Source organism: Dromaius novaehollandiae, chromosome 14 (assembly GCF_036370855.1).
Source record: "Dromaius novaehollandiae isolate bDroNov1 chromosome 14, bDroNov1.hap1, whole genome shotgun sequence".
Lineage (NCBI taxonomy): Eukaryota > Metazoa > Chordata > Aves > Casuariiformes > Dromaiidae > Dromaius > Dromaius novaehollandiae.
In genome coordinates this window covers 6,702,203-6,717,439 of record NC_088111.1, presented here as the reverse complement: position 1 = coordinate 6,717,439, position 15,237 = coordinate 6,702,203, and the positions used below count along the sequence as shown (strand labels likewise).

The following is a 15,237-nucleotide window of genomic DNA, read 5'->3' as shown; positions in this document are numbered from 1 at the left end:
AAAAAAGGAAGCAAAGATACCATCACAAAGGGAGGCTCATGTCCTATCTTAATGCCTTTTTACAACACCAAAACACCACCAAATTCCAGGTAAATCAAAACTTTTCTTCCTGGCTTATATTACAAGTGAGCTCACCTTTGTAAGTAGCGCTAGCACTTGTGCACCTATCAGTACAATATTCTTAAATACAGACTGTTTAGGATGCATACCATATAAAAATAAAACCTCAAAGCTATCTTTTCTTATCACAGGTTAAAAATAAAACACATGCTCTTGAGGCATAGCTGCCCAGCCCGCTTAGGGAGACTGAAACACCTTCTCAAAGGTCAGAAAAGCACACAGGCGCAAGCGCTGATACCGTAGCAGAGCCGTTTGCTCCAGGAACCCGTACAGTTTAAGTAGTAAAGCTGAAACCCAACCACTAAGCTGAGTTTAATCCAACAGTGCACTCCCCTCTGAGCACAGCCTCTCACTTCTTGAAACTGGCTGTAAACAGAGCAAGGGAGGGGCCGCCGCGCCTGCCAAGCCAAGCAGAAACCCGTGAGTAAGTTACTAGGGGAAAACAAGTGCGGCGCGCACACACGGCGGAGCACGCCGCCCGCATGCTGGGGCCAGGCGAGCGCAATGCTTCCCAAGCGGAACAAGGCAAGGCTTTCCAGCCTCCTGCCTTCCTCGGAAAGGCTGCTCGCCCAGCGCACAGGCATGTGAAACGGGAAGCCGAGGTAAGGGGCTTGGAAGCAAGGCTGCGGAGGCTGGGGCCGCGCGAGCAGCGGTCGGGAGGACGCTCTTTTACTCCTAATTCTACATTTTAAATTCTGGGTTTAAATGGGATGAAAGCGTAAAAACAACAAAACCAGAACGAAGCATTAGGGAAGGCTGATTCAGAATAAAGTAAACGGGCAGACGACAGGACGGACTGGGGCGACACAGGGAACCTGAGCTTGAAAACCGCTTCTGACTGGAGAAGCGCTGGGTTTAGATTTATCAATTCAAACTGCTTCGTTTGTAGCACCCTGAGGGCTCACCCAAACATAGTCTGCACAAAAGTGCCCATAAAATGAGAAAAGCCATTTCTGGGTAAGAAATGCTGAACTGGGCCTATGCAATATAGCAAACAGGTACAGCAGTTTCTTGGGTGAGTGACATGTAAAAGTGGCTGATTATTACATTGATGGCAAAAATACCTCATCTGGTAGTTCAGAAATCATTAACGACATTTCTTCAGAGAATGTATGTTTATTGCGGAATTTATTTTTGCTCAAGTTTTGTCATTTCGCAATTAACAAAGTAAATTTCCTACCGTCTCTATTGTTAAAACAGCGGAGTCTTATTTATCTGCATTTACAGGAAATAAAATAGGGCAATTTTTAAAAACAACTGTGGAAACAGGCCTCTCTAAAATACAAAGCAGGGTAGCACAACCTGTATTGATCTCATTCAGGGACAGTACACAGGCAAGTGTTCTGTGGCTGATGTAATTTAGTCTGGAGTAATCAAAGCTACATGCTTAAGGATAAACCTACATAATGGAAGGACGTGATTGTATCCCTGCCGGTGCTTAGTCACCCTTGCACTCACTGTAATGCATATATTTGCAATATCTAGTTCCAGTCTACTGCTTCGGTTGAATCAAGTCATAACAGTTCAATGAGATGCAATTTTGGTCGCCTTCAACTGTGCGAAACGGCTTTTTTTTTTTTTTTTAATTAAAAGAGAAACATTTAAAACAACGGTCACTTCCTAAAAATAAACTGGGTTGTTTTCAGTGCTCAAAAACAGCATGAAGATTGAAGGGTCAATGTAAAGATGCGATACTTTGTTACACACGTGCCATGCTACAGCTAAAGAACAATTTGAGAAAATAAAAAGTTTTTCCATAGTGGTAAAAGTAAACCTTGAATACAACTGAATTTCATCTTGCACTACTGCCACAGAAATCACTTATCTGAGAAAAGCCAATGTATAATGGTGGCGGAATAAGAAATTTGTTTGTTCAGCTAAAATTGCTGTATTTTGAGCCTGACTTCTGGCACAAACTAATGATATTTAGAAAAAAACAGCCACAATGGGACGTAAAAATGGAATTTAACAGATTCTGGAACAAATTCTGTACTATAGCTGAAGTGTCAAAAGATTAGCGCCAGTGAGATACAGCCATATATCTTTTTATGTTTAGAAGACCCACACTGTATAATTTAGCTGTATGATTCATTAAATATAGCATATTTTCTAGTAACATTCTTTTTAATTGCACAATCTTTATTGTGGATTTGATTAAATCTTGTCCTCGATTTTTTTTGGAAAGAAATTGTAGAATTGTATGTGTACTTTTATTTTCTATACATACCAAAAGGAAACAACATAAAATAATGCTCAGTATCTGACACTCCCAGAATACACTTGACATGGGAAATCACCTGCCACATAAATTCCACGCTGTCCCAGAAATGGCCTGGCAGGAATAACAATGATGATTTTAAGGCTGTGAGTACAGTTGTACTTTAGAGATTATTTACTTCAGCATTTTGGAAAGACACTTTCCATGATTGTTTTGAGAAGTGTACTGATTTCAGTTGGAACGTTATCTCTTTTCTGATAAAGACAGCTGGACAGCATCTACTGAAATTAGCATATTTTTAAAAGAAGTCAGGCTCTTTTGAGAGGGAAAAGATAATTCTTCCCTTTTCGGAAAGTCAGGCTGCCCTGATATTAGGTTCCCTGGACTACAGAGGTCCATTGTTTTTTCAGAGCTAAATGGTTATAGGTTTGAAGTCAGAGTATGACTAGACCCGTAAAAAATTCACTACATTCCCCAATTTCCTCTAGTCTTTGTCAACCTTATCGCTGACCCAGTATATACCCACTCCCACTGTACCTCCTCAGTTGTGCCTCCTAAGTTTTCACCTGAAGAGATAGCTTCTTATTTATATTTACTTTACCACAGAACATGACAGAACTATATTCTCCAGTTTATGGCTGAGATTTATGGCTCATCTTACATCCCTCAGATCTTCAGCCATTACTATGTTACATAATTATTAGATGTATTAAAGATACTGTTTAGTAACTTAAAAACAGTGTACTAATCTTAAAATACCGATGTAATAATCATAGACTGTACATCTCTGTGTATAACTGTTGTGTCCTGTAATGAATCATTTGCTAATTTCATTTTAAAAATTAAAATTTCAGTATATTTACTAATCTTATGAAATTCTGAGCCACAGATGACTTTCTTCTAGACTAACAAGATCAAAAGGCATTTTAGTCATTGACTTTACCTTGAGTATGTAATCTTTATATATTTTCTTCATACTACATTGCGTTTTATTTAGAATGTAATATTTGAACAATACTCTCACTTTTTTTCTCTCTCTCTACAGAAAAGCTGGTAACCAGCAGAGAAGATACAAAAGCTGAAATCACTATGTGGAGCTGTGAAACATTAAATAGTACTGAGTACAGTGAGGACCAGCATCTCTGCCATGACTTCCACCTTGTGCTTTCCATCTTCTCCCTTCTCTACCTCATTATATGTTTTCCAATTGGCCTTTGTTACAATGGCTTGCTGGTCCTAGTTAACCTCTATAACAAAGCAACTATGACTATGCCAGATGTTTACTTTGTCAATATTGCCATTGCTGGTCTCATCATCAACGCTCTGGCACCAGTGTACCTTCTAGGTCTTGCCAATACAAAATGGGCCATCTGGAATTCTAACAATGAAGTTTATATTACCTTACTTATTTTATTCAACGTTTCATCTTTAGTTACCATGTACTCTACTACGTTGCTCAGTCTGGACTACTACATTGAACGTGCTCTACCTAGAACTTATATGTCAAGCGTGTACAACACGAAACATGTTTGTGGATTCATATGGGGCGGAGCTATGCTCACGAGTTTCTCATCTCTTCTGTTCTACGTCTGCAATCACGTATCGACTAAAATAATTGAATGTTCCAAGATGCAGAACAAAGAGGCAGCAGATGCCATTATGGTCTTTATCGGGTATGTTGTACCAGCTGTTGCTGTACTGTATGCACTTGTATTAATTTTGCGAATACGCAAAGAGGCTACACCACTGGATCAAGACACTGGACGATTAGATCCATCGGTGCACAGGCTTTTGATTGCCACAGTCTGTACACAGTTCATGTTATGGACACCCTATTATGTAACTCTTTTGGTAAGCACATTTACTAATGCACAAGGAAGACTAGCGGATGAGAATTACAGTCGAATATTACATTTTACCAAGATTTTATCAAAATTTTTGGCTTTCTCAAGCAGCTTTGTAATGCCTCTGCTCTACAGATACATTAACAAAAACTTTCCCAACAAATTACGACGCCTGCTTAAAAAAATACATTGTGGGAATCAAGGGTGTTCTCATGAACGCACAGTAGTACAGCAAGTTATGACGTAGGTATGAGAAAATCTCTGGTGCTCAGTTACTGCAGTCCTTAGTATACCTGTACTCAGGCTGTGATACTGCTGTGTTGGCACTCAAAATCATTTATGTGAGGGTCCCAACCAGGAGGCTAGAAGGAGCCTTCCATTACAGTTAAATGAGACACAGTCTTAATTTTCAAATAGTTAAGTGTTTGCATAAACCTTGTAAGGCTCTGGCCTATGTGCCGCAATACCTGTGACATCAGTGCACTGAGCTGGTTACAAAGCATAAGCTCTGTCTTCATAGTTCTAATATTTCTGCCTGAAGAAATAACTAAGCAGTTAATTGAAGTCTTGACTGAAGACACAGCACTTTGTATCTTGTACAGAAAAAGGAATTATCTTATTTTCTGTATAAAGAAATAACTAACAGTGCTATCCTTGATGAAGTAAATAGCATTTTTCAATGAAGATGATCTAGGTGATCTTTAGTAAAGATCATATTACTCAATTATGTAAGCCCAAATAGTAATATGTTAATTATAAATTACATTATTTAATTTCTTTCTCCATCACTGAATCCCCTCTAAAAACGCCTAATTTACCTTTTTCAGAAATTATATTCTCACAAAAACTAACCTAAGATTTAACACCTATTTTAAATCAATTTTTTCTAGAGCTAGCAATTAACAGGTTTTTTTTATTTTTCCAGTGCTTTGTTTGCATCCTAAAACATTTCAACAATTCAGAAATATTTATTAATGAATTCTAGAGGAACAGAGATGTTTTCTCTGCACGTTAAAATGAAGGACACAGTGGTTTACAACGTTAAATTAAAATTTAACTAGTAAAGAATGTCTGGCTAAGTGTTATGGTCCGCATATGTTCATGTAACGAGAGTAATTATCTTAAAAATAAATATGTTTATGATTAACATTTTGTATTTTCAAGGGATATGTTTGCAACAAATAAATTAGCTTCTCTTTAATCTAGGGCATCACTGGAGGTTTGGAAACCATACAAAATCCTTCAATACGTACTCGATTTTAAAATGGAGCAGTATGTATGCGCTCCAGTCAGCATCAGGTGACCTCTCAGAAGTGGAGTGCCTCCCTCTGTATTGCACAGAGGTGATAAAGAAAGCCAGGGCAGAACGCCAGAGCTTACAGTTTGGGGAGTATTTGAAATATATGAGAAACACCAACACGCTGCAGGTGAATTAGCAGTGGGACGTCAGTTAACCCACAGTAACAAATCAGGAAACGGTGACCCAAAGAATTCGCTGTAAGTGGGGTTGCATTATGAATGGCAGAGGGAGCAGAAGCTAAACCCGCGTTCTCCCATCGGTTTGGGGCAGCGTGGCAGCTTTGGCACTGGCCCTGCTTTAACATGGCATAGTCATTTCAGTGACTCATCTGTCACAACTCTAAAACTCCACATGACTTCATCCGTACGTGTGGCTTTTCAGGCTTCTGGTACAGAAAAACCAAGGAATAGAAACAGAATTAAACCTTTTCCATTGCTCATAGGACAATTTACCAGATAAAACTGTGCTAATTTATCAGCATAAAGACACACAAACTTCAAGTAGGAAGTAGGTGAGGTCACTGCCTTCTCAGATCTTGTAGCATCTCATATTGTATGGAAACTTTTTTTTTAACCCTTAAAACCCTATATATTTCTGTGGTGGTTTTTCTGCATGAAAACTATCCAATACAATTATACCAATTTTCTTCATAGTTTTAGCCTGCTGATTAAAACCATGTTAAGGCAGGAAGCCTTTATCAGTGTGTCTGATTCATGCTATGGCCTGTGGTGCCTCTATGCTGACATGACGTTGGCTTTCTTGTATTTTAGTAAACCCTTGTCTTTTTCTTTCCCTTTTTTCCACCCAGCATAAGAGCTTTTTTAAAAACTGCAGGCTACACTAATTTTTAAGCATTCAAGCTCACTGTCCACACAGAAGTGCAGAAGAAAGAAGTCCTCCCTTACAGCTGTCTAGCAAATAGGCTCCTCTTCTTCCTACCAGAGGAAAATTTGGTTTCCCAAAGCACCACATTAAACCTCTCATGCAGAAGCTGTTAAAGAAATTCTGTCCTATTACGCAGGGAAACAAATTCCAGCAGGGAGGAACTGGCTTATCTGGTGTGAATACAGGCTTGCAAAACTGGGCCACTGCCAGGACTGTGTGGCTGACAGACAGCATTAAGTGCAATTTTAATTTCTATGTTGCTTTCTTACTTCTATTTTCTCCTTTTCCCAACTCATCTTGCCTGTTGAGTCTAATAGGACTGAATGGCATATTTATTTCTGTTCTTTTCTCTCCATGTTAAGCTCTCTGCTTCAGACCGCTGTTCTTTTATTATTTCTCTTCAGACTTTTTCTTGTGTTTTCTATCTGCATGTGCCGTTCTGTTTGATTTTCTTGTTTAATTTTGCTCCTCTGTTCCCTTCCCTGCTTGGTCTTTCACTTTATCCTTGATACTATTCACCACACATATTTACCTCACTAGACTGACTCTTTTCTGACAGCTCCAATTTTATCGGGGTGATTTGAAATGATAAATGGATTTGTTTAGTAAAATGGAAGCTGCAATTAAAAGATGGAGAAAGAACAAGTTTTATATAATTTACTCTTTAAATCTCAATTTTGAGTTTTTCTGATGTCCTTTCTATTTCAGAAAAGTTAAGTATTTTTGCATATATCCTTGATAATATACTAAATGTGATGGCAATCATCTAGACAAACAACTTTTATAATTTAATGAATGAGATTAGTATGGACTCAATAAATATTTTTAAGAGTTAAGGTGATATATCAGTTGCCTCAAAGAAACCGTGCCATGGAACGACTGACTGCTGTTCTCTGAAGGAAGTTCTGAGCGCTTGCAAAACCCTCAACTTGGTGTCTCTTAAAAAGCGACATTCCAAAAACAACAGCTTTGCAATATTTATACAAAAAGGGTAGATGAGCAAGTGCGTTAAAATACTTTAGGAAATACATGGTATCATAAATACAGGAGAACATTTATGGACAGATCTTTAATATACAAAGTTCTAGAAGTGGGGCCTTTCCATTTCAATACCTGAAGGCTTTTGATGACTTTGTAAATATGGGCTTATCTATTTTGCGTTTAAATAAATATGAATAAAGTACTGTATATATGTGCAAGATAAAAACCAGTCTACTGATGTAAAAAGAATCTGCAAAGAATTTATTAAATTATTTCTTAAAGAAAGTATCATTTAAATGTAAACCTCTGAACAATGAAGTGTACTGTACGTTACTGTGTGTATATACTGTATATCAGAAAGTAAGCACAAGTTAAGTGCCATTATTAACAGTGTTATTTTCTCACAAAATGAAATTTAATATTTGAGTTGATCTATGGCTTACAGCCCTCTTGCTGAAGAGCCAATTAAGTCAAATCAATAAACTAACACAAATGTTCATGTCTGCTTCTGCTTAAGTTATTAAGAAAGCTAGTTCCAGCCAGGTTCTTGTTGACTGATCTAGTACAGATCCTTGTTTCACAAGTTTCCGTTTGAGAACCAAACTGAGGTGGTCTCTGAAGAGGTAATGTTCAGTTAATGAAAGAAAGCAGTCAACCACTAGAAAATTTGTGTCTCTATTAAAATGAGGAGACAGTCTTCCGTATCATGTCATAAAACTACAGATATGCAAAGCTTCACAATGGAACTACTGACTCGTACAATATTCTTAATAAAATGCCTAAGTGTTAAAGTCTACCTGGTCAGTAAGTGATTTTTCTGGTCTTCTCGATAAAAACCCAACAGTAGATAAGGTTAAACCAGTGTTGCTTCACTGAATTAAACCATCACAAGCTACATGACTTGAATGTCAAATCACGCATATTGAATTCTCATTTTTTCCAGGCCACAACTCTGACATCATTCAAATCTCATTATTCATCAGCGTGAAGTTGGCTGGGAATGAAAGTAAAAAGAAACCCCCCAAACCAAAATGAAAATACCACTCCTCCACCCCCCAAACTACAACTTTTTTAGCATAAAGAATCCCGCAACTAAAAGGACGGACTAATACCACACCACAAAAATACAAGGTTAGTGATGAATACATACATTGCCCATGTCCTTGTCACATCATCTCCCCTGTGCTGCCACAGATGAGAACACAGAAATCAACTCCCTGCAGAACTTCTCTTGGGTCCCTGAACAACATAGATGTAATAATGTATACCTTTGACACTGCAAAGACAATTTAGCTCCAAGAGTTTTAACATCCTTGATAATCTTGATCATATGCAGTGTCTACTGCAATAAATGTATTATCAGTCACCATGGATCAATTATACTTTACTGACAGTAAGTAAAGTAACTATTTAAAATGTTTATTGGTGAATTACCAGAAACAAACAAACTTGAATATCTTAGGAACCTATTCCATAATAACAAAACAGCCCGAGACACTTACAAGCATTAAGTCTCAGTGAAAACAAATGGAAATAGCAACTGTGAAAGTGGGAACTGTAGTATTATACCATTTAATCAAAGCCTAGTATCTCACAAGAAGTCTTTACTTCCATACAATGGTTTAAAGACTATTTTTTACTCCTCTAAATTGGAGCGCCAGCATTTCTAAACAGAGTGAGCAGTAATTTTCTGATGCTTCATTCCTCAGACCATTCTGTGATGTAACCAGGACACACAAAAAGGCCATGTTTCTCATCTTGATAAATAAAATTCCTTTTATATAAAACAGACTTGGAGGATCTTAAATGAAAATGCAGCTCATTAATAAGCAGCAAGTTAACTAGGCTACAGTTTTGCAATGGATGAACTTCAACATAAATGTAAGTAAACTCAACTGGCAGATACCGCCACTGAAGTCAACAGGTTTGCACTGGTACAAAACAGGCCAACATGGCATCAGAATCAGCCCTTTTCCATCAATACAAAAAGATTTCACTGGAGACCACCATATTTTGGAGCAGTCACAGAGAATATGTATTTAACTGTATCATATAATAGGAAAATAGACAGCAAGGTTGACAAGAAAATATATTCCAGAGAACTCAAGGAAATGGAACTTTTGTTTTTAAACCAAGATTCAATTAAATTGGTTTTGTGCTATGAGCAAGTACATAATTGAAAAAGTTACTTCTTGTTTATTAAAAATGAAAGCAGTACAGTGATCAGGCTAGAGACCATCTCCTTTTCACTAACTTTATCACAGTTGTACAGGATCAGTAACAAAACAAAAGCAGAATTTGCCTCCAAAGTTCTCATCTAGTCTCGGTTCTTCTGTTAACTAAAGACTTTGCAAAGCACTGACTTTTGCCTAAGTTTTTGCAGCTGAAGTGCTCAATACACTGATGAATCTGAACCATATGCGCTAAGATTAATTTTTGCAGCTTTTTAGTAAGCAAAACCTCATGTATTTCTGCCTATATCATACAATAGTCTTCCTAAGCAAAAGCAATCTAAATGTACAAAAACAGCTGTGCAGACTACCATGGCAACAAATTTGAAGTGTGAAGTGTTTCCTCTGTTTTATTTCCTTTAACTTTCTGTTATATATCAGAACACTAATATATTCTGCATACATTATTTTTCCATCAGGAGAGAGGATGACCTGTTATCTATTTTGTCATTCCACTTGCTTCCCCCCAAGCTTTTTTCTTACAGTCCATGTGATTTCCTTATATTCCTCCCTTATAAAGAATTGTCACGTTTAATTACATTCACAAGCATACACGAAACTATCTACAATCTACAACAGGCCGAGTTCTTGTATAATTACAAATCATGCCAGTAAGAGATTTGGAAAGTATCAGATTCTTAGCAGAGTATTTGATGATCAATTATACGGAAAAATAAATAAGAAACAGCATAAAAACTGGGAGTCCTGGAGAGAGGACTAATAGAAGGAAGAGAATATGGATTTACAGTTAGAGACGTCTTGCAAGAATACACCAATTTGGATCCAAAAAGGTCCCACAGTAGGTACAATTCTGCTATGAAAATACAGCCAAAATGTTAGACTCCGGATAACTAATGTTAACTTTCACAAATGCATTATTAAAATCCTAAATTAAAGTGTTTTTATCACAAATCCTACTGACATCAAAACGAGGTTCTTCTATTGATTTGTACTTACATGTTAGCCTAATTTTATTTACCAAATGTAACATGAATTGAAAACCCTAATTATAGCAGCTAGGATTGCAAATTTTAGCTTAATCTTATCTTGAAACTGGCAGAATTTCCATATTTGTTTCTTAACTCATCTTCAAAACTTTTTAAAGAAAAATTTAAAATTAAGTCTAGTATCGGAACTACAATGATAGCAAAGCCTTGATGGAAAATGTTTTAGAAACTCCACCTGGTGGTCACTAGCTGAATACTCTTGCAGGTTACATTTACTAAAGCAGTAAGATTAGTAAAACTAATTGAAGGATTTAAGTTAATCATTCGAAAAAAATCAGTCCCAGGTTCTGGTTAAGTGCATATACATACAAGCTGATCCTGTCTGCAAGCAGTAAGAGTATTTCTACCAGTACCTGTAAGAGGAAACAAAATTAACCATAACTTTTACAACAAACTGCTGTTGTGAGGATGAAGTAGATATGAGAAAAATTCTATTCCAAGAAACAAACCTTGAAAAAAAATTGTGTGAATGTAACAGATATTTAACCAGACTATTAACTTTGATTATTCACAAGAGAGAAGTATTTATTAAAAAAAGTATGTCTTACATTTTTCTATGACCCATTTGGAAGTAGTCATGGTGGATGACAAGATGCTCAAAGATCAAAGGAAGTGCCATTCTCATTCAGCTCCAGAATGCTGTTATTCTTTCTAATTAAGTTATGGTTTCACTAGTTCACAACCAAATAGATTTCACACTTTATTAATATAAATTTCTAAAATTTTTCAGGTCAGCCAGACACAATTAAATTGTCATTCTAGCACCTGCAGTGCTATGCAGAGCTCAGATCTCTTATAAAAATCATTGTAATTAGAGAAAGTTTTTTTCCACTCTTTATTAGAAGTAGAGTATTATTTGGAAATACAGGCACTTTTTGAGCTGCCAGAGCTGAGCTGTCTAGATGATCTACCCATACTGAGGAATTTATTTTGTGATTGACAGAAACATTATAGTAATACTATATATATTTTCTAGTAATAATAAAATACTGTTTATAAAACAACTTACAAACAATGCCCAAATAAGCCAATATGAAATTACTAATGGTGAATCATGGGCAAGCAATTCTGAGATGGGAAGGCAGCAATCAGACAGCACACAGCATGGCTGTTCTAGAATATAAGGAAGAAATGACTTAGGACTTCAGCCTCTGAGGCTTAGGTAGTTATTAAAAGCAGTGTGTATGTATCAACATCTCCAATTTCTGCTTTTCTAACCCTGTCTTTAAAGTTCCAAGCACAGCCAGAAAGACTGTCAAACTTAAAAAAAATTCATATAGCTCCACATACCTTATACTCAGCTTTTCTATTTGCCAATAAAGAAATTAGATCAGCTTTCCAGTGAACTATCATATGCAATCAAAGCATCTACATATCCAAATGCTACTGCTAAGACCCATAAAGCCTCAGTTACCATGAAAAAGGCATAAGCATCTGAATTCCATTAAATAAACCCACACCACAACCAAACCAAACATGCAAGGAATATAATACAATGAAGGCATACAAGTTTTTTGTTATAAAATGCAACCATAAGTAAAATTCCTTTAAATTTTTCAGAGCTAGCGATTTCAGTTTCTGTTTACAAACTTCCCCAGTATTTTTATGTCAAAGACCAACAGTTCCATGCTCTTTTAATCAAGGACATAAATTTGCTTGCTGTCAAGTAATAAAAGACTAAACATACATAAAATTAAAAGCAAAACCTTTCACAAGAACTATTTTACAGAGCTACTTTCAACTGTGCGTCAATGTAACAGAAGCCTTAGTATACAGTCTCTCCTCAAGCATAAGGGTGGGAATTTTTTCCAGGAATATTGAGTCACTGCATTAATAGCAAGTGGCCCTGAGGTGCTAAAATGCCACCAAGAAAAAGCCTCTAATATGTAAGCTCAGCCCTTGAATAGACCATGAAAGCGTATTTAACTAGCCAAGCTCTGTGGCTAATATCCGACACAAATTATTTGTTGTTACTTAATTACACTAGAGCAAAATTGAGATGGAAACACATGGCAGTTCATGAAAAATATTTATGAAAAAAGTGTGGGCTATTTCACAATTCAAAATTCCCATCAAAAAGCAATTGCTTTTCACCTTAATCATAGTGCACCGGGGAATGGGCAATAACAGCTATTGGATATTCCAAACCATTCCTATCATACTACACAGGCATAGTTACCTTAATAATAACCTTACATCAAAGAGGCAAGGAAAGATATACTGATCAAGAGCAGGAGAAGACAGGGCAGGCTAAAAAGAGACCTTAGACTTCTCATGCAGGGTTAGCTTCCCAACAATAACCATTAGTCTAGAGCTATCCTGTGCAAACCTTAGACTAACCGCAAGCTTACTGCAGCCTTTGGTCTCTCAGTCCTTGATGGCTGTGGCTGTTTGATGCTGTAAGCAAGCGAGCAAGAGCTGTATTGCTCAGCTGAGTACTGGGGCTCTTTGCTGAACAACAGATCACAATGATTCAGAAGAAAGGCAAGCCAGAATTGCCATCTCTGTAATACTTTACTGCATAGATCTGCTTTAAGTCAGAGAATACAAAGACTGAAATATCAGTGGTTTCAGTGTCTCATGAGCTAGTAGCCCTGACCTGCATTTGTTTTAGGAGACAGATGAGTTTCTCATTTGGCATGTATGTTTATGAGAGAAAGACATCACTGGAAAATTAAACCTACTGTTAGGGATCTATAGTCTACTAAACACATCAGTAATACAGGACAATTAAAGAAACAGTAGTTTTCCATCAAAAGAAAGGTGTCTCACATCTGCTTTCTTTATAATGTTGTCAGCCACTCTGCACTGGATATATGTATTTTGCCATGGAAAGAATAACATGGGTTAAAAAATATACATGAGTTTTTCCAGCAGCAGCATACTGTCGGTGGCTAGTACAATTCTGTTATCAGCCAATCCTAAAATATTGTCATAGAATATCACAAATATTTAACTTCAACAACTTCTGCCTTTCCTACCTCCACCCTATCCAGAATAGCATTATCATATGTTAACCTTACCTATTGACAGAGTGTATACTAATACATACTAATCACAAATCACTAAGTCACTAATGAAAATATTAAATTTAAGCATCATCCCACACATTTAACCACCATGTTTTGCACTGTTATAAGAAGTTGAATTAGCTCCTCATTTATATAACTAAACACTAGCTTGTTTTGCCACTGTTTTCATATGACTTGCACCCTGTGATCACTCAAGCAAATCAAGCTGAACTGTTTTATTGTTTAACAAAAGGCACAGCTGATCACAAAAACAGCAATATCTTGCTTCTCTTTTAATATTGCGTTAACTTTGAAAATAACAGGACAGTTAGTTGCTGTCAAAACTACACCATATAAATGTTAAGATATTTCTGATTAAGTTTTTTCCATTTTCATGGACAAGGCAGAATTGCAGCTATCAGTGTGAAAATCAGCACGGTCTAAACAGACCAAAGAATATGGAGCTGGAAAACACTGATTTTCTAACTTCTGTTTCTCCTACGGCCTTCAATCTATTCCATCAACTTGGGAGAATAAATTTCCAGGAGCCAAGTTTCTACACCTGTAAAATGTGGATACTTTCCTATGTTATTCTCTGAATTAATGTATGTACAGTATTAAAATTGTAGTGTGCTACTTTGCAGGCTCTCTATCATTTCCCAGTTCAGTACAAAGTATGATAAATGTTACTTCCCTCTAAATACAATTGAATAAGGAAACTTAATACAGCCCCAAATGACTCCCTGCTACCACCCAGCAGAGCCAACGCGATGGATCACGTGAGTACGCAGCCTGCTTCAGCGGGAAGGACAGCAACCAACTGCTGCCACAGCAGCTGAGCGCTATCCCATACACACACGTGATCCATTCTGGAAGCTCAAAATTCAAGTTACTATCTTCCAGTTGAGGACCATATACTTTCTGAAGTTTTTCTACAGTTTCCTAAATAATTGTTTGACTATGTTTAGGCAGCTTAAATGTGATCTCTATTCTTCTTAGGACTTAGGGCTGTACAAAGTAACACTTGAAATTTGTATCTTTCATGGAAAATCAACAGAAAAAAAATATTTGCCTATCTTATATACTATTAAAATGCACAGTTTTTCCTTAACTCTTATTACCTATGTGAAATTAATGACAACAAAAGAAACCAGGATTTGGGTACACCGCAAAAAACAAATGCTATGTACAAAACAGGTATACTACACAGCCAGCTTCAAGTTTTTCAATAACAACTTAAAGGGACTACTCTAAAAGAAAGGGAAACAATCTACCCTGTTCAACAAACAGCTACACTAAGATGATCGAAACCAAAGTCAGTAAGAGAATTAGGGTATTTTGAATAACACATATGTATGCTCACTGGAAACCACCTAAAAGCTGAAGCATCTCTGGGCCATTTATGCAACCCTGGGCCATCCATACCCATCTCTACTTTCAGAAACATATTTAGAGCAGAAGTGCTAACCTTTGGGTGAAATGTAAACTTAGTACTGAGACATTTTCTCCAGGCAACCTGTAACTTCATTTTTGAAATCTAGACTCAGATGCATTTGTTTCATGTTATTTCTTTGTTTTGAAGTGTTTTGGCTCTGTTTTAACATGTTTTTCTGTAAAACATATTAAAATGCAACAGGTAA

General features: G+C 36.8%; 2 protein-coding genes across 7 annotated transcripts in view; one reads left to right on the top strand and one right to left on the bottom strand.

Moving 5' to 3' along the window:
• Nucleotides 1-8,144, top strand: part of GPR146 (G protein-coupled receptor 146) — a 55,452-nt gene extending 47,308 nt beyond the window's left edge. For 3 of the 4 annotated variants that reach the window (XM_064520204.1, XM_064520205.1, XM_026116090.2), the window contains one exon: nucleotides 3,384-8,144. In XM_064520204.1, coding sequence (XP_064376274.1) covers nucleotides 3,384-4,429 — 1,046 coding nt within the window. In that variant the 3' untranslated portion in view covers nucleotides 4,430-8,144. Of the gene's footprint in view, nucleotides 1-538; nucleotides 723-3,383 lie in introns of those variants that run through there. The other variant, XM_026116092.2, reaches the window with a different exon arrangement.
• C14H7orf50 (chromosome 14 C7orf50 homolog) overlaps nucleotides 1-15,237 on the bottom strand; it is a 133,803-nt gene that overhangs the window by 82,860 nt on the left and 35,706 nt on the right. The window lies entirely within an intron of this gene.